Source organism: Callorhinus ursinus, unplaced genomic scaffold (genome assembly GCF_003265705.2).
Source record: "Callorhinus ursinus isolate GAN/ISIS: 27379988/994484 unplaced genomic scaffold, GSC_fseal_2.0 scaffold10, whole genome shotgun sequence".
Classification (NCBI taxonomy): domain Eukaryota; kingdom Metazoa; phylum Chordata; class Mammalia; order Carnivora; family Otariidae; genus Callorhinus; species Callorhinus ursinus.
The window spans coordinates 52,050,080-52,070,249 of record NW_027397072.1 but is presented as its reverse complement, the minus strand read 5'-3'; the positions used below and the strand labels follow the sequence as shown (position 1 = coordinate 52,070,249).

The 20,170-nt window shown below is 37.0% G+C and overlaps 1 protein-coding gene and 1 non-coding gene across 12 annotated transcripts in view; both read left to right on the top strand.

Moving 5' to 3' along the window:
- Positions 1–20,170, top strand: part of ZNF638 (zinc finger protein 638) — a 129,820-nt gene that overhangs the window by 55,528 nt on the left and 54,122 nt on the right. For all 11 annotated transcript variants that reach the window (XM_073897551.1, XM_073897553.1, XM_073897554.1 and 8 more), the window contains exons 2-3: positions 10,941–12,456; positions 17,226–17,287. In XM_073897551.1, the coding sequence (XP_073753652.1) occupies positions 10,941–12,456; positions 17,226–17,287 (1,578 nt within the window). The remainder of the gene's footprint in view (positions 1–10,940; positions 12,457–17,225; positions 17,288–20,170) is intronic.
- On the top strand, positions 14,350–14,454 carry LOC112821370 (U6 spliceosomal RNA). Its single transcript, XR_003207424.1, has one exon. It is a non-coding gene; the product is annotated as a U6 spliceosomal RNA (small nuclear RNA).

Genomic DNA, 20,170 nt, shown 5'->3' with positions numbered 1-20,170 from the left:
CCGCTCCCCCTGCTTGTGTTCCCTCTCTCGCTGTCTCTCTCTGTCAAATAAATAATTAAAAAAAAAAGATTTATTTATTTTAGGGGGGGGCAGAGGGAGAGAGAGAAAACCTCAGGCAGACTTCATGCTGACCTGAGCCGAAATCAAGAGCCAGTCAAGAACCAGCCGCTTAACCGACTAAGCCACCCAGGTGCCTTGGGAGGTATAATTTTAATTGTCATATCAACATTCTGAAGTGGGTATTGTTTTTATTCCCGTTTTTCATTTGACGATGCTGAGGCTTGGGTTAACCAGCTTGCTGAGGGTCACATTCTTAGCAGTCAGCAAGACCAGAATTAATACACTGAATCTAAGGTCTTCTTAAAAAAAACAAACAAACACTATGCTACATTAGTGTTAATTTTTATTTACGGGAGTTAACCAATTTTGCATGAAGTAATTCACTGGCACCCCTCCTAGCAGGGTGGATATCATCAGATTAGTTGAAATGTCCCCAAAGATGAGATTATTATGAATTGCATAACGGGCTGACTAATAGTCAATAGGGAGTGAACAGGATGCAGAAAAAGAAAAACAAAAACGTGTTTAGGGCTGATGCTCTTTTATCGTGTTGCATGTTTTCTGCCTGTTGCCATAGTTCTAGTCTTTTTTTTCTTTTTGACTTAGTAAGGAGTTAGTCTTGTGTTCGACTGAAAAGGTTGGGTCATTAACTTTTTTTTTTTTGTGGGTCATTAACTTTTGAATGAATTAAAATCTCTGACAGGAATACCCTGTCTCTCCCTGCCTCCCCTCTTCTGTTCTTGTATGCATACACACGTGATTTTTTTTCTGAACTGTTTGAGAGTAAATTGCATATATTTATACTGCTTAACCCTAGTTTACTATTCCCTAAGAAGAGGGTATTTTTTTTTTTTAAGATTTTATTTATTTATTTGACAGACACAGCGAGAGAGGGAACACAGGCGGGGAGTGGGAGAGGGAGAAGGAGGCTTCCCGCTGAGCAGGGAGCCCAATGTGGGGCTCGATCCCAGGACATCATGACCTGAGCCACCCAGGTCCTCAGAACAGGGTATTTTCTTTTGTAGTCATAGTAAACAACCTCAATAAATTTAACATGACAAACTTCTTGAATCTACCATTTTCAATTGACCCAATAGTGTTCTTGATAGCACTTTATGGTTTTTGTTTTTTTTTTTCCCCCACTACAGGTTCAGTCTAGGGTCAGATAATTGTATTTTTAATTGTCATGTCCTTTAGTCTTTTTTTACTCTGGAACATTTCCTATAGCCTTTCTTTTATCTTTTGTGAAGTTGACATTTCTGAAAAATACAGTCTGCTTTCTTTCTTTACTTTCATTTTTTTGGTAATAGAACATTTCTCATTTTGGATTTGTCTGATGTTTCCTCTTCATTAGATTCAGATTATGTGTCCCTGGCCAGAAAAATCACGTAAGTGATGCTGGTTCCCCATGGTATCAAATCTGGAGGTGCATGATGTCTGTTGGTCTGCCATGAATGATACTATATTTGATAACATATTTGGTCAAAATGTTTGATCCCTCCCGACCCCCCAGAACTAATTGATTTGTGGAGAGATTTTAAGACTATCCAATATCCTACTTAATAAAATTTCCCTCTAGATTTAACATGCACAGATGATTTTTTGTCTGAACCAATCTTTACTATTATGGTTACAAAATGATGATTTTTCAAGTCAGCAGTCCCTCTACATTTGCAGTGATTGATTGCTGTGCAATTACAGACTCTTGGTTTTTCAGTGGTTTATAATTTATTGTCCAGTTTTTTCTTTTTCTCATTTCATATTTATATATCTTGTCTTGTACAGTGAAAGCCCTAGTTCCCAACACTATCAAAACATTTACTTATTTGCTTAATCCTGTAATGGATCTAAAGTAATTTAAGAATTGCTTCACCCATGGGGTGCCTGGGTGGCTCAGTTGGTTGGGCGACTACCTTCGGCTCAGGTCATGATCCAGGAGTCCTGGGATCAAGTCCTGCATCAGGCTCCCTGCTCTGCGGGGAGTCTGCTTCTCCCTCTGACCCTCCCCCCTCTCATGTGCTCGCTCTCTCTTTCTCATTCTTGCTCTCTCAAATGAATGAATAAATAAAATCTTAAAAAAAAAAAAGAATTGCTTCAGCCATATTATTACCAAAAAAACTCCCCAAAGCAAACTACTAAAAAGAGTAAGAATTTATTTGTAATTCTCCCCTTTTTTCCTGGCTCCTCTAAAACTGAGGATATATAAATCAAATAGTGGGTTCATGAATTATTTGCATTAATTTTTTTAAGTGGGTTATAGTATGCGTTTGAAAAATGATTGAATTAGTTTGCTTTCAGTTTTAGATTTTTTACGTTCTTCCATCCTTGTTTTAAAGTATTGCTTGTTAACATGCTTCAAAACTGTATAAGATGTACTTCATGAAATATCATTCCCATTTTCTTTAAGTCCTTTCTATCCAGTATCCCATATATGTAATCAGCTTGTTTTGTATGTTATCCTACCTGTGTTTCTTTTCGTAACTGTAAGCAGCTATATGTGTTTTCTTATTTTCATTTTTTTATACAAAATGTAACATGCTAGGGGCGCCTGGGTGGCTCAGTCCATTAAGCACCTGTCTTTGGCTCAGGTCATGACCCCCTAAGGTCATGATCCCCTCAGGTCCTGGAGTTGAGCCCCGAGTCAGGTTCCCTGCTCAGTGGGGAGCCTGCCTCTCCCTCTTCCTCTGCTGTTGGCCCTGCTTATGCTCTCTCTCTCTCTCTCAAATAAAAAAATAAAAGCTTCAAAAAAAAAAAGTAACATGCTATATATGCTTTTTTATGCTTTGTGACTTTAAGGAATTTGGCATTTTTAAGGCATTTGACCAGGTAGTTCAGGTCTGCTTAATCAAAGATTTTGGAAACTCATTTTAGGCAGAGACAGACGTTTTGGCTTGTATGCTTCGTGAAAGTGAACAACCTAATGGCAGGGAAGGCAAGAATACAGTTATGCCTCGGAACAGTTTCATCTGGGTAGTGAATGTCTTCAACACTGTGTTTACTTCTTGGTCCTGCTAACCTCTTTTACATTGGCTTTATTTTATTTCCGTGCTTGTGCTTTCTCAATAAGGCAGTAAATATGCTATCAGTAAGCATTTGAGTTTTATCAGTATCTTCTGCTTTTCTCATTTCTAGTTTTAAAATCCCAGGAAAGATTTCTTTATTCCAGCTTGGATCAGGCAGTTTCTCTTTGATTAATGCATTACATTTATTGAGGGTAGTGAGGTAAGCAGGCCCACCAAAGCACTTCTCAGGGAGGCATCATTTACTGTGAATACAGTGTGGTCTCTCAAGACCGATTTATGTATGCAGTGCTTTTAAAAAAAGTACATATATTCATCCTGTTTATCAAAAAGTTGTTTTCCTGGAAATAGTTAACTATTAAATCATTGCTATATGAGATGGTTAATGCATAGTTTTCATGGTGCTCTGTTCCTGGTATTGTGCGTTAGCAAGTTGAACTTCCATTTTTTTTCATATGTGGAATCATGTTTATCAATCTGCTCAAGTGACAGTGAAGTTTGTGATGCCCTCCATGATACCAAATAATGTTTCTAATTGTCTGCTTTTTTCTTTGTTTTTTTGACAATATCCTTGAGGTGTACCACATTTTGGCATTTTAACTTCTAGTGATACTGTCCCGCCACACTTGTGGCACCTTCAGAGTTATGACTTATCTTTCGTGAGACATGAAGGGACACGACTAATGGTAGAAAAAAGTTGGCTAAGTGGATCCATTGGTATACTAGAAGAAATAGCAGATTGAGTGACATTTAAACTGAGGAAAGCCTAGAAAGATATGTACTCCCTCTTATATTAATTGACCAGTGTAATACCTGTATTCTTAGGTGCGAAAGTGGATTTATATGTTGTCGCTCACTCTAACAAGATAATACCAAATGAGGTATGTGGGTATATATCTAGAAAAATCAATGGTTGCTTTCCTTTTATGTTAAGATTATGGAAAACAACTCTTCTGTGTGTCATGAGGGTGATTTTTCTTTTTTTGGGGGATGATAATGAACATTTATTACTTTTTATAATGAGAAAAAACAAAGCTATAAGATTTACATTTTATATATCTAGAATATTGCATGGAAAAATACAGAGGAATTAAAGGTTCTAGTTACGATCTTGCAACTTAGTTCTTTTTTTTTTAAGATTTTATTTATTTATTTTGACAGAGACACAGCGAGGGAGGGAACACAAGTAGGGGGAGTGAGAGAGGGAGAAGCAGGCTTCCGCAGAGCAGGGAGCCCGACACGGGGCTGGATCCCAGAATCCTGGGATCATGACCTGAGCCGAAGGCAGACGCCCAACAACTGAGCCACCCAGGTGCCCCGCAGCTTAGTTCTGAGGCTTCACTTAATCTGTAGGAGCTGGGATTCCCTTGCTCAGAGTGTTGTTGTGAAGTTCCAGTGAGATAGTGAATATTAAAGTGCTTTGTAAACTGTGAAATACTATAAAGTTCACCTTTGGGGTTTGATACAAATTTTTTCACTATGAATCTAATGGAGCTATTATGATCAGGCTAATTTTTGATGATGCTTTTAGATTTCCTTTTTCTTTAGCAGAATCTATAAAGAAAACAAAGGATTACCTTTCTTCTGAAAGATTACATTAGAATAACGGGCAGTTTTTGATATTCCATGGTAGTGGACATCTCAGAAAGACCTCATGGGATCTAATGTCAATATTTTTTTAATCCATCAAGCCATTTCTGCATGCCGGCCTCAAGAGGTCAGTTTCTATTAAGTGTTTCTTTTCTTTCTTTCTTTCTTTCTTTCTTTAAGATTTATTTATTTATTTGACAGAGAGACAAAGCGAGAGAGGGAACACAAGCAGGGGGAGTGGGAGAGGGAGCAGGCTTCCCGCCGATCAGGGAGCCCAGTGCAGGGCTCTATCCCAGGACCCTGAGATCATAACCTGAGCCCAAGGCAGATGCTTAACGACTGAGCCACCCAGGTGCCCCTATAAAGTGTTTCTAAAAGAATTTTTGTTTGACATTTTATTGAATATTTGTTGTTTCAGAGTAGCATGTTTCAGTTTTTTTTAAAGATTTATTTATTTTGAGAGAGTGAGAATGAGAGAGAGAGAGAGAGCACATGAGAGGGGGGAGGGAGGGTTAGAGGGAGAAGCAGACTCCCTGCTGAGCAGGGAGCCTGATGCGGGACTCGATCCCAGGACTCCAGGATCATGTGGCAGGATCAAGCGAGCTGAAGGCAGTCGCTTAACCAACTGAGCCACCCAGGTGCCCCGCATGTTTCAGTTCTTAAAAGGGCATAGAAAAGCGCTAACTGCCACTTGTCACAATAATAGAATTTTTTCAGGAGTTCAGAATGTTTCGTGACCAATAAATATCCTGGTTTTGGAAAATATTAAATAGAGGAAAATAAAATGTTAGCTGAAAATAGTATATTTCTAATTTCATACGGTAAAGTTTGGCGTATTTTCCTCCCCTTCTCATCCATGTGTGTATTCACATAGACAAACCTGAAAGAAATTATATCAAAATATTAGTTCATTCTAGGATCATGGTTTTAATGGTAAGAATTTAATTTACTATTTTTTATTTTCTATAAAAAGCATGTTATTTACATAATCAGGAATAAAATTTATTGTAAAGTATTAATATTTAGTTGCGGTTGTTTTCAGAGCAGTGTTAATAATGAAAAACTGAGATCTTAGGTTTTTCGAAGTTAGTTTAGTGATTTCATAAATTACTCTAGGGGGACCATTCTCTTTATGGCTATGGCTAGAACTCAGTTATCAGAAAATGGCATATTCTTTAATAGTTATGGTTAATGAAGATTATATTTGCTGTCAGGCATTTGTTCTGAGTTTTGGCTATCACTTGTTACTTTGTATAAATTCTATGATATTACCAAAATTTACAAATTACTGTCATATCACTGAATGCCATTGTTGGTGAAACCTCTTGGGTTTCTTGTAGTAGCAGATTTGGAGAATAAGGAATCTCTTATATTTGCTATTTCTGGTTTAGAAACTAGCTTGACTTTAGACATGTGATGGTAGTACTACATATTTACATATGTAATACTATTATATGGCTATCTTATCTTAAACAGCATTTTATGTTTTGCCCATATGCCAATTAAAAAAAAATGAAAACAACTTGAAGGGTTTTTTTTTTTTTTTAAAGATTTTATTTATTTATTTGAGAGAGAGAAAGCATGAGAGGGAAGAGGGTCAGAGGGAGAAGCCGACTCCCTGCTGAGCAGGAAGCCCGACGTGGGACTCGATCCTGGGACTCCAGGATCATGACCTGAGCCGAAGGCAGTCGCTTAACCAACTGAGCCACCCAGGCGCCCCCAACTTCAAGGGTTTTATGTACTAGTTATTATCCTTAGGGTATATCCTACTAAGGATATTTAATATTCCTTTTTACAGCTGTAAAATACGGTATACCATAGCTTATTCAACCAATCTCCAGTCTCTGCAAACCCTCTTAATTGGAGAGGTGTGAAAAGGGAAACATCCAGATTTTTAACTATATTTTATCATTTTGGTTTCTCTGATTCTTATGAGACACTAACTCCATCTTAAAAAGTGGAGTGTTAGTTTTACAAAGGAAGGGATCTGTTCTGGCTTAATATACTTCCCCATGTAGACCAGCACTATTAAAGTGTTTGTTAAGTGGATGAATAAAGAGTTGGGTTTGAAGTTATTCTGACATATGACATATGGCATAAGAAGACAGTTTAAGTTTTTAGGTGTACCTAGCATTTTTTTTTTTTTTTTTTTTTTAGGTATCTTGAAAGATCTGATAGTTGATTTTGGAATTTTATTCTGAATCTGTTGAGGTGGTGATAAATTCCTGTGCTTCATTTAGTGGTTAGCATTTGCATTGAGTAGTTGTACCCTGAAGCATTATTGGTAGGGCTGAAGTTTAAAAAAGGGGAGAAAAGTTAAGCAGCAAAGAAAAGGATGCTGATTGGTGGGGCTTGCCTGTCTTTGAATTAGAGTTGAAGAAATGAGGCTTGAAAATTATCTAATTGCAAAAGGGAAGTTTGTAATACCTTATAAATAGAAAGCTTGAACTATAAATACCAGCATCTTTTGTTTGCAGTGAATGTGAATGATAGTTTTAAGAGAGATTAAACCATAACTTTCCTAAATGATTTCTGAATCATTTAGGAAATGTGCTTACCCTTTCAAAATAAAAAGACAGTTAATACAACTGAAATATGGGTGTACTCCTTAAATTTCATTTGCAAAAAAACACAAAGGTTACTTAACATTTTTTTAACCATTGAAGATCTCTTACTTGGCATATGAATTGTAGGCAGACTTTTTATTATATTTTTTTAAAATAGTCTGTGTCAGTCCTTACCAATGCTCAGCATTGTGTTTCATGCTTCTCATTTAACATTCACATCATTGTAGTGGGAGTAGAACTGGAGACAGCTGAGCACATGTATAGTAAAGTAATTTATGGTAATTCCTTTTTTAGTGATGTTTTGATGAACTCCTTTGTCAGAAACTTTTCTACCAGGATAAAAAGTGATAACGGTAGCGTAAGAAAGTGTTGATTTTACATTAGTGGATCAGTGTCTGAAAACTAAATGCAATCTAAAGTGAAAATACACTATACTTAGAATAGGTCTTAAATTCAGAAGGAGTCTTGGGATAAAAGTTAGAAGTGTTGGCTTAAAGTTCAGAGGGATTAAACTTGTTCTCAGAAGGGAGGTTAGTTGAAGAGACCTATTGAAAGAGTGACAGTTGCTTGTAATGATGGATTTTCCAGGATATGCATATCTGGAGAGAAACTTTCTTACCTCTAGCCAGCAGCAGGTCCTGGAATCAGAATGCTTCATAAATAACTATGACTAAACAAGCCCCGAATTTGTCTTACCAAGAGAGAAGGGAGAACAGTCTCTTTGGGAGAGCCAGGACTGCTGTTAACTTACTACTGTGTCCTCATTATATTAGATTTCACAGTAGGACTAACCACACGGGACATCTAGTGTGTGCGCGCATGTGTGTATTTTAAGGCTCCTAAAAAAATGCAAACAAGCCAAATCTCTGCTTACTGAGAGTTGAAATTTAAGTTAGGGAAAGGCCTTTTACTTCTCTTCATTTATATTCCACACTGTTCTATGAAAATTGGATCTTTAAGGACTGATATTCATGACTACAACACTGATATGGATATGGCAGTTGTTGAAACATGGAAATAATTCTGCCCTGATTAGTAAGTAGCTTTCTCCCCAAGGGTGGACCTCCAGTTCCCCCACTCTTTTAGTACCTCCAAGGACTGTCTCCATCTTCCCCACCCACCACATTGTGCTACAGCAACTAAAAGCTTAAGGGGGATAGAGGAAGGATGGGCTCAGGACCCTGGTTGCACACTGTAAGTCATGAGTTACTCTTCTAATTGTTCATTGCTTGTGCTTTACCAATTACTAAATATTTCCAACAGCACCTCTGAGAGTATAAGCATGAAGAAAACTCAAGTTTAGGAAGCACAAAGTGAAAAAAGCTTTTTGATAAACAGCGGCATCATAGAGCCTTTAATATACAGTAGGTATCATGTCTCTCTAAGAAGGGTAGCTAGTGCATGCATTTCAGACTTTCTTGACCAGGGAACCTGTTTGTGGAAAACCTACAGTCTTATAGGATACTAATTTCTGCAGAATACAGTTTGTGAAGAGCTGCTCTCTTACATTCTGTAAATGTATACATACATCAGTGTAAGGCTGTGCTAGACACATTAGGAAATATGTAGATAAGTTTTTGCCTTTAAAGAACTTAAGACGTAGATACTTCTAAATGGTACTTGTTCACAATTCCATGCGGTAATTAGATGACTGGTTGAAATCTGTTCTTTTTGATTTCCTTATGGGGAGAGAAACAGTATTTGGGAGAGTTCGTGTTCCTGATGTTGTGGGAGGAGTCTTCACCAGTTAAGGAAAATGGTGCTGAAAGAGTTTGAGTAACTAGATGACAAACTGCTTATTGTAAGACAAAGTTGTTCTTGGAAATATTTTTATTTTGTAGGAAATAGACACAGTTTCATATGACTGTTGTCTAAAAAGACCTGGAGTTTGTTATAAATGAACGTTATTGACAGAGAATTTGGATATCATTTCATTGTTTACTAAGCCTGTGTCTGCTGCTTGTATCTGTTGAATTAGAAGCTTGTGTAATTTTTGTTGTAGTGTTGTGTTTCATTCTGATTTGAAAATTAATTATGTTAATGATGACTTTGGGTGTGATCAAATAGCTTAACAAATATTTGAGGGTATTTAAGTAGGAGTAGAGTTTATGCTTGGAAGATAAGACAGCAATAAACACATTCTTTTAATTGACAGTAGATAGTTTAAAAAAAGACCACACATACGAACACAAAAGCATAATAAAAGGTATGAATCCCAAATGGTACAAGCAACAAATAAATTTGTTGAAAGACTCACTGGGCGTTGGTGGTCAAGAAAGGTTTAATGGAGGCTGACCGTTGAGTAAAATCAAGTAAGTCAAGTCCAGGGCAAAGTTATTTTGTTGTTTTGATTGGAAGAGATGGTTGGAAGGGAGTGTGTTAACCAGATAAAGCCCATTTCTCAGCCAAATTAACATTTCACTAACATATATAAATTAAAAAAGGATGTAGTGGAGTTAATGAAGTTGTAGCTTGAACCAGAAAGTGATGATCATCAAATACGATCTGTAGTGTGGATTTTCATAGTAGGTGTAGATGTCTCAAGACCTTATGTTTCCCACCTTGCATTTCTATCAGGTATAAAAGTAGGGACTTGATGGAAAACAGGCATAGTCTTTTGTTTTTTGTTTTTTTAAACTGGGAGAGGGAAGTTAAGTTTGGTGGTTGCTGACCTTGGTCCTGAATGATAGCTAAACTACTATTTTTCTGAGACTTCGATTGGAATGAATTGTGCTGTGCTCTGGTGGCTGGACAGCAACCAGTTTAATACTGTGGGAGCTGCAGAATATTCTTGCTCACATCTATTAGTGGTTAAGAGTATGCGTTATGGGGCTAAATTACCTTGAGTGCAAATCTTGGCCCAGTCTTTTATTATCTGTGCAAGTTACTTCTGTGCCTTCATGTCCTTGTCTGTAAGACTTACGTATTTCAAGGGGTTGTTGTGAGAATTAAATGAATCAATCCATGTAAAGTGCTTGGAACAGTCACTGGTACATGAACGGTATAAACTTAGTCATTGTTATTATTGATATATATTTGCCTATACACTGTGGAGGGAATCCAAGAGAAAGGTGACTGGTGGTTGTGCTACATACTATGTTGTATGGTGTAATCAGTTCCATGCTGCTGCACACTAGTCAAGTTATTGATGATCAGTTTTCATCTTAAAAGAAACATTTATTTAACAACAGAAACTTAAGCATAGTCTAATGACTATATGGAATTTGTGAGATGTGATTCCAAGGAAGACTGTGTCTTGGAGAAATGAGTCTTGTAAAATTTTAGGCTTATAGTTTCTGTTCTAATGATTTGTACATAACATACATATTAAGTGTATGTGTGTTTCTAAGTATTTTAATGCCTTCATCTTTTTTTCCAGTAACAAAGCCTGAAATAAATCCCCAGTGTTTTTCAAGATTATTTAAAAGGATTTGTAATTACCGCTCAGCACCTAGGACAGCACCCAGTGCAACAATTTGTACATGAACTCTGGCTTGAGGTTTGGGGTTTGTGTTCTGGATTCGGGAAAGAAAAGAAGAGAACATTTTTGGGAAAGTTAACAATTCTCGTAAACACTCTAAAAGTATATGAAATGGAGGATGGTTTCATGGCTTTATTTCAAAATGTTTTACACTGGCTGTAGAACCCACTTCATGAAGTAGTTTGAGTTAAAATGATCTAATATTTGTGTTTTAACTTTCAGCTTTGTGTTATTCTTGGAAAATTTCGCACCACTTGTGAATTCCTTGAACCTGGGCATTGCAAACCCACTTCTGTTGGGCCCATCTCCTTTGCACTTTGCTCAGATTAAGACTCAGTTGGCGCTTCAGCAGCTGAATGCCGTTGCCTCACATAGTTCAACACCACCTTATACTTTATTAAATCAGGCTTTCTTGAAAATAGCCATGTCGAGACCCAGGTTTAATCCTCGAGGAAACTTTCCACTTCAGAGGCCACGAGCACCTAACCCTTCTGGGATGAGGCCTCCAGGACCATTTATGAGGCCTGGATCCATGGGTCTTCCAAGATTTTACCCAGCAGGGAGAGCCCGTGGAATTCCACACAGATTTGCTGGCCATGAATCTTATCAGAACATGGGACCACAGAGAATGAATGTTCAGGTAACTCAACACCGAACTGATCCAAGATTGACCAAAGAAAAACTGGATTTTCATGAAGCACAACAAAAGAAGGGGAAGCCTCATGGTAGCCGGTGGGATGATGAGCCTCATATATCTGCATCAGTGGGAGTGAAACAGAGTTCTATAACACAGGTTACAGAGCAGAGTCCTCAAGTTCAGAGCCGCTATACAAAAGAGAGTGCCTCAAGTATCTTAGCAAGTTTTGGATTATCTAATGAAGACTTAGAAGAACTCAGTCGCTATCCTGATGAACAGCTAACTCCTGAAAATATGCCATTAATTTTGAGGGATATAAGAATGAGAAAAATGGGGCGCCGATTACCCAATTTACCTTCTCAGAGCAGAAATAAAGAAACGCTTGGTAATGAGGCAGTTTCGAGTAATGTGATTGATTATGGGCATGCAAGCAAATATGGCTACACAGAAGATCCACTTGAAGTACGTATTTATGATCCTGAAATTCCAACAGATGAGGTCAAGAATGAATTTCGGTCACAGCAGAGCATTTCTGCCTCTGTTCCCACTCCAAATGTGATATGTAATTCTATGTTTCCTGTTGAAGATGTGTTTCGACAGATGGACTTCCCCAGTGAGTCCTCTAATAATCAGTCCTTTTTTCCAGTTGAGAGTGGAACTAAGATGTCAGGCTTACACATTTCAGGAGGACAGTCAGTCCTTGAACCTGTAAAACCCGTCAGTCAGTCCATTAGCCAAACAGTTAACCAGACAATGAATCAGTCTCTTATTCCTCCATCTATGAACCAGCAACCTTTTTCATCAGAATTAATTTCAGCTGTAAGCCAGCAAGAGCGGATCCCACATGAACCTGTGATTAATTCATCTAATGTACATGGATCAGGAGGAAATAAAAAGAATTACCAGTCAGAAGCTGACATTCCCATTCAGTCGCCCTTTGGGATTGTGAAAGCATCATGGTTACCAAAGTTTTCACATGCTGATGCCCAGAAGATGAAGAGACTTCCAACTCCCTCTATGATGAATGATTATTATGCAGCGTCTCCAAGAATATTTCCACATTTGTGTTCTCTGTGTAACGTAGAATGTAGTCATTTGAAGGTGAGTGTTTTTAAAGATCACTGTATAATTCAGCGCCCAAATTTCCTCTAAATTTTCATATTGTGCTGGTGTTAACTAGGCATTGAGGAAATGGCAGAAATTATTTGTGATTGCAACAACACCGCTTAGTTATAATCTGAGTAGCCCTGGCTACTGACTTGAGTGTTAGGCTTTCTGTATTCCTGTGACTGGCCACATAACATAGTTTGTCCATGTACTTTGAACTTTTGATTAGTTCTCTCAGAAAATTCAGTGCAACATAAAATTTATATAACAAACTGTGGACTTATAAAACAGTATCACATGAGTCAATTTTAAATAGAATCTGTTATAAAAATATAAAAAGTTGGAATAAAATATTTGTACTGCACACTTTTAAGAGATAGTATATCGTAGCCTTGCATGTATCTACCTGTCTTAGGCTAAAAGACAGTTAATGTTGATTTAAGTGTTTTCTGACTAGCTAGACTAGGATTTTTAGTGTTTCATGAGAAGGAGCGTCCTAAAATAACTTAATCCATAGCAAAATTGAGTCAAGAGTCATTATTTTGGGGTCAGTTGTCGGCTCAGAGAATAGTGTAAAATGGTAGAAATTTAGAGAGAAATACCTTATGGTCAGTATAATTAGAAGAATATTTTATGGAGGTGCTGAAGAGTAATGTAGAATAAATATACTCTTCGATAGTACAGTTGACTCTTGAACAGCTTGGGGGTGCCAACTCCTGCACAGTTGAAAGTCCAAATTGACTCCTTAAAAACTACTAATAGCCTGTTGACCGGAAGCCTTACCGACGACATAAGTAGTTGGTTAATACATTTTGTATGTTAGTAGTATTGTATACTGTATTCTTACAATAAAGTAAGCTAAAGAAAAGAAAATGTTAATTATCATGAGAAAATACATTTATGTGTACTGTAAAAATCTGTGTGTAAGTGGACCCGTGCACTTCAAACCTATGTTGTTCAAGGGTCAACTGTAATTGTTGGTGGATTTGTGTAGGGATTTTTCCAGTATGTTTTATTTACTTATATATATTTGGAAACTACTGTTTCTTTTGTTCACTAGTGTGATTTGTAGATCTACATTATAAATGGTCAGGAAGGAGTATACTTCCCATGGAATAAGCTTCGATTCAAGGCCATATCATTGGTTGTATGTATACTATGAATAGGCTTAAAACCTGTAGGTGTTTTAATTCTCTTTTTTTTCCTCCTTCCAGTGCTGCCCTTTTATTGTCTTTGTATTACCCACTCACCAGATTTCAGCTGATGCTTTTCTTAACTCTAGCATAGGAAAGCAGCATTCTTCCTCATTTTAGCCAAATTTGCTGAGTTCTAATAAAGTAATAGTTGCCTTCCCTATCAAGGGAGAATAGCCAAGTCTGGAAAAATCTCAGAATAATTTGTAGCACTTAGTCTTTAAATATTGCTGGCCTAAGTTCTGAATTGAGTAATAGACTCTCTGTATTCCATTTGAACTTTTAATTAGTCATGATGAATCCAAGAAAGGTATCTTAAAGTAAAGAACTTAAAGTTTTTACTTTGTAGAATGGAAAGGTATATGTTTATTCAGTAGGTATTTACTGATTACCAGTTTTCATACATGGCTATATTAGATGCTGGGCAGAAATGAGAGCTATATAAATGAAGACGTTGGTCTTAAGCAGTTTAAACAGTCTCATTGAAAAGAAAAATTACACACCTAAGGAATTTAAAAAATCAGAGGGCATCAAATGGTTCAGTGATTGCATTTAACTTGTTTTGGTATGCTGTAGGGGAGAGTTTTAATATTTCTATCTTGACTTCAGGCTTATATCCGTTCAGGCCAGCTTTATCAATTTATCAACACCTATTGTGTGTTTATCAGCATATAATTAAAAAGAAGTATAAATAATGCTCACTTTGGCAGCACTTACACTGAAATTGAATCAATACAGAGAAGATTAACATGGCCCGTGTGCAAGGATGACGTGAATTTGTGATATGTCCCATATTTTTTATAGTAAGTGTAGTTACCATCATCATCTCATACAGATAAAAAGAGAAAGCAAAAAAAAAAGTATAAATGTACTTCTGACATCAAAAGACTAGTTGGATAAGATTGAGTGACAGTGACTTACTGTATTGAGTCTGGCCTGGAAGGATTTGGGAGGGAAGACTTCATGGAGTCGGTTAAATACGGGTCTTGAATAATGAGTAGGCTTCAGATATACCTAGGGGTGGAGGGATGACATTTCAGATGTCAGCAGTAACAGTAGGTACCAAGGGTCTTCAAAAGCTTAGCTTAAGGAGTTTAGATTGTGGTGAGAGGCATTAGGAAGCTAATTAAGGTTTTTGATATGTGAAGTGACATGTTCAAAGTGTATTTTAGGGAGATAAATCTGGCAGATGTATGCAGGATGAATAGGCATGAGAAGAGATACAGTAGGGCACTGAGTATGAGGCTTCCCTAGTTCCTTCAAGTGTAAGATGGTGAAAGTCTGGGTTAATATGATAAAGGAAAACTTAAGAAATCATCAGTGATTCATTAGAGTTCTCAGAGATTGCCATTTAAAACAGAAAATACCTTTTTTAACAGAACAGCATAATGGATATAACTAATGAATTCTTCACTACTGGATGACCACACGATAGGGATTTGTGAACATGGACTTAGATGGTACAAACTACCTCGCTTGTTTCTGTGTGATGTATCTTACTGCCTTGTAAATGTGCATATATATATGACCTTGTAAACAATGTAGCCAATAAATGTAAATTACCAATTACAATTTTTTTTTTTTGCTAAATGACAGTTGACAAATATGTTCCCCACCGCTGAATCTTTTAAAACTATAGCCTGAAAAAGGCAATAGTAGAATGTGAAATGTATTTCTTTTCTCCATTGGTATTCAGATGTCAGAGGAGCTGTGCTTGGTTTAGAAGTTATGTCTTTTTGGTTGTCCTCAGTTTAGAAGCTGTCTTTCTGGCTGAAATAATTCAGTTTGAGAAAATATTAATTGACATAAAAGATTTTTGAGGTAGTTGGAGGATAGAGTGAACTCTTATGTGGGTAGGTATTTTCACAGTTTCATTCTGGGCCTACTCAACTCTATAGTCTTAGAGCATTTCCTGCTTAGTAGGGGTAATTATCACTTTTTCTCTGGAGAGGCAGTACTGCTTTTGGACCCTTGTTATCTAATCTGGATACTGTTACTAGAGAGTCTAGAAATTGGGGTGGCATGGGTATATTTACTGAGCTTAAAGCAAGTGATATCAGTGAGTGAAGTGGGCCTGTTAAATAGTACAGTGTGTGTGTGTGTGTGTACATGTATATATATGTACACGTGTGTGTATATACACATATATATGTATGTATATGAATGTATATGTAGGACTGGAGAGTATGCCTTAAATAGGGCAGCTATCAGCATCAGTTGATAGTTGCTATACAGAACACGTGCAATATTGTTTTCTCAAGAAAAGCTGGAAGTCTGGATTTGGGGGTAAAATCACTGGATTTTTAAATGATGGCAACTTATTTGAGTAAAATGCTTTATGGTCTAAATAAATCATGCCCAACCCACTATTTGCCAGTGTGTCTGTTTGATGTAAACAATGTCCAGTTAATGTCAAAGACATGGGTTCAGCAGTACTAGAGACTCTTAACTGCCAATCTCTTCTAGCTTTCTATTTGTAGCATTGAGCGGGATATGCAGACATTTCTTTTTTGCAATCCACAGTCAGTTCCGTGGCTTAATGAAATAGTTTAGGGTTTTTCATAACCTGTTGCTGAGTATTGCCAGTAGCATGCACTTGTCTTCAGATAGTTCTTGACGAGGCAGATTCCAAAATCAGTGTCAGCCGTGGTTTTTAACTGTGGAAACTTCTAGTTTGTAGCAGTGACATACTAAAAATATTTTTGAAATGGAAATGAATAACATTTTCGTCAGGAACATTTTAAAATACAGAACTGTTGAGTAAGTTTTTTACCTATCCAAATGCTGGAGAAACAATAAAACATTGAGTAATAATACACATTGCTTTTAACTGTTTCACTGGGGTGACTGTATTTTTGAAAACTGTACGTTGTCTTTTTTAAAAATTTTAATCAGATGTATCTTCCAGGAGCTATTTATGGGTACAGATTGTAATTTTAGGGCAGATTTGTAAATGAAGTAATGTATTGAAAAAGCATTTTGTTCATTGTAAAGCTCTATGTAAGGGATATTGTGTCTTTGAAATGGTGTTACTTTCCCTTAAATCCTGAAAATAAATTAGATTAAATCAGCAGCAGTTTTTCATATTTTTACTAATCTTATCTTTGTCAATATAGTGGGTACCTTGTTTGGAATGGTACTGGCCTAAGAGGTAGGATTTTTTGTTGTTGATGTTGTTAGCTTGAATTTAGAGATAAAAGTCATTGACACTATATTTTGAAGATGCTATTGCAGATACCATTTTATTTATAGAGTTTTTGGTGTTCTCTGGAGTACTTTTATATGTAAGGTGAATTATTTCTGATCAATGCTTTTATTTTTTCCAAGTTTAAATACATATTTGATTTCAAAATTATCCACGGGTATGATTTTTTAAATGTTTTTATACTAAAATGTTTCAAAATGGCATCAATAAGGTCTGGTATTAAGGACCTTTGGAGGTGCTTTATTTTCGTGAAATATTATTGAGTAGTCAAATGTTACTTACAACTAAATTTGTTATAAAAGCCTAATTTCATTAGTCAATGTGAGGAATATTCTAATTTCAGCACTTTTCTCCTTTCACAATAGGATTGGATTCAGCATCAAAATACATCTACTCATATTGAGAGTTGCCGCCAGTTACGTCAACAGTAAGAACAAGTTTTTCTTTTTTATAGGTAGCAAATTTACAAAATAGTTAATGTTCTCAATGACTGTTAAATACTTTTAGTGTGGTACTTCAGAGAAAAATATTTTTAGAAAGCTGTTGCCTATTTGAAATATTTTATGAAGTATATTTAATCTTTTCCCAAAAGGAAAGAATTAAATATGATCTTTTCTTCTGACTCCTAATTATTTCCAGTAGGTAGACTTTTAGTGTCATGGGTTCATTTCCTTGCTGGCTTGCCTTCCTTGCAATGGTTTATCTATTTTAGAGTAGATAGTCTTCCTTTCTCCTATCTGCGCCACTTTCCCAAAGGATAAATAACTAAAAACTACCCCAAACCAAACACCAGTATTTAATTTCAGGTGTAAAGCTCTCCTCTGGTTTAGAACCTGTTTTAAGAATAAACCTTAGGGGCACCTGTGTGGTTCAGTCAGTTAAGTGCTCTTGGTTTCGGCTCAGGTCATTAGATTGAGCCCCGTGGCAGCTCAGTGCGGAGTCTGCTTGGGATTCTTTCCCCCTTCTTTTCCTTCCCCACCAGCTCCTTCCCCTGCTTGCTTGCTAACGCATGTGTGCTCTCTCTTTCTCTCAAATAAATAGATAAATCTTAAAAAAAAAAAAAAAAAGAATAAACCTTAAGTGGGAGATAAACAAGCTAGATGTGTTGGTTCCTCAATATTGGTTTTTCAGTTTTTCAACCTTTTGCTTTTTTAAGACAGACACCTATGAAAGTGAAAAGTGTGACTTTAACAGGAATCTCATATATCCCTTGGAGTAACAAAATTAAATTGTATTCCCCCTACTCATTAAACATGATACAGTTGTGTGTCAAGTTACTGGTCACTAGACTGATGAGTAACGTGTTTGGGGGCAAATGATTTTGTCACGGCTGTTTTGGGTTTTGGTTTTGTTCTTTATGAAAACATCACCAAAATTTTTTGAGATTATTCAGGACTCTTCACTCATAAGTGATAAACTTAATTCAAAGGAGTTTTTAGTTTTTATTTTATTTTAATTTTTTTAAGATTTGATTTATTTATTTTAGAGCCAGCAAGGGCGGGCAGGACCTTGAGCAGGGGAGGAGCAGATGGGGGAGCAGAGAGGGAGGGAGAAGGAAGGGAAAGAATCTTGACCAGACTTTACACTGAACATGGAGCTCGATGCAGGGCTCCATCTCATGACCCTGAGATCATGACCTGAGCTGAAACCGAGTCTTGACGCTTAAGTGGCTGCACCACCCAGGCACCCCAAAGTCGTTTTTTTTTTTTTTAAAGATTTTATTTATTTATTTGACAGAGACAGAGATAGCGAGAGCAGGAACACAAGCAGGGGGAGTAGGAGAGGGAGAGCAGGCTTCCTGCTGAGGAGGGAGCCCAATGTGGGACTCGATCCCAGAACCCTGGGATCATGACCTGAGCCGAAGGCAGACGCTTAACGACTGAGCCACCCAGGTGCCCTGAAGTCGTTTTTAAAGCAAGGGAATTTATTAGTTTATTTAACTGGGAAGCATAAGTGATTCTAATGTCAGGAACAGCTGAATTGGATTCTTTTTTTTTTAAATATTTATTTGAGAGAGTGAAAATGAGAGAGAGAGAGAGAGTACATGAGAGGGGGGAGGGTCAGAGGGAGAAGTAGACTCCCCGCTGAGCAGGGAGCCCGATGCGGGACTCGATCCCAGGAGTCCGGGATCATGACCTGAGCCGAAGGCAGTCGCTCAACCAACTGAGCCATCCAGGCGCCCCTGAATTGGATTCTGAAACAAAAATCAGAGTAGTGAGAAATTGTTTCTTGGCTCTTTGTTCTCTTCTGCTTTGGCCTCGTGAGATCCCAGGTGCACTTCCCCCACAAAGCAAAATGACCCCCGTAATTCTGGACTTAAATGAACTGTGTAGTTAGTAATTCCAGGAGTTCAAAACAAAGACAACAAAAAACCCTCTTTCCTCATAACTCCTGTATAAGTCCAAGGTTTGACTCTTCTTTGGTCCATCTTGAAATCAGTTATAATAGCTGTGAGAATTGGGTACTCGACCTGTGTTGGTGTCATGTGCCTGCTCCTGCTGTGGATAATAAGCCCTGCCTGAATCATACAGACTCTGAATAGAGATAGAGTTTTTCCCTACATAGATGCTGTGCAGACATAGGTTATTATATGGAGATAATTTGTTACCTGAATTAGGTAGGCCTAGCTATCACTATAAGTGGAAAATCTCTCCTAAGCCACAAATTTGAATGTCTAATTTTTATGAAGATGAGGAATTTAAGTGATAGTGAGTCATTTGCTATAGGTAGGCATTAATGTTAATAAGAAGATTCTAGCTAATACACTGCATTAATTTCCTAGAATAAATGGCACATATGCCTATTAAAGCCTTTTGTGTAAATAGCCTTTTTTTTTTTCCATGCACTTAGGCCCTCATTTTAAAGTGCTTTCTGTGCCTGCCCACATATTTACCTTTTTTTCAGGTTGTGTGCTCTTGAATAATTCCTTCTTGGCTTTCTCTGCACTGCAAAAGAATAATGACCCAAAATAGATTTGATTAGGTGCTTGGGATCATTCCATGGCAAAATATATGCTATTCCATTCTTTGTTTTTTTAAGCTACATTGTGTTCCTTTTGTTTCTATACGTTAATGTATTTAGTTATTCACCTGCTGATGTATATTTAGGTTCTTACTCCTTTTCCTAAGGCTGATTATCTCTTCCCTCTCTTTGTCTTTGTTGGATCTTCCTGGATTATGATACAGGAGTAGTTGGTTAACCTGTGAAAAGATACAGTGCATCAGAATTTTAGTATTAAAAATAAATAATAATAGCTATATTCTTGTATGCTGGGCATAATTCTGAGTCCTTTACATAATTTAATTTTCAA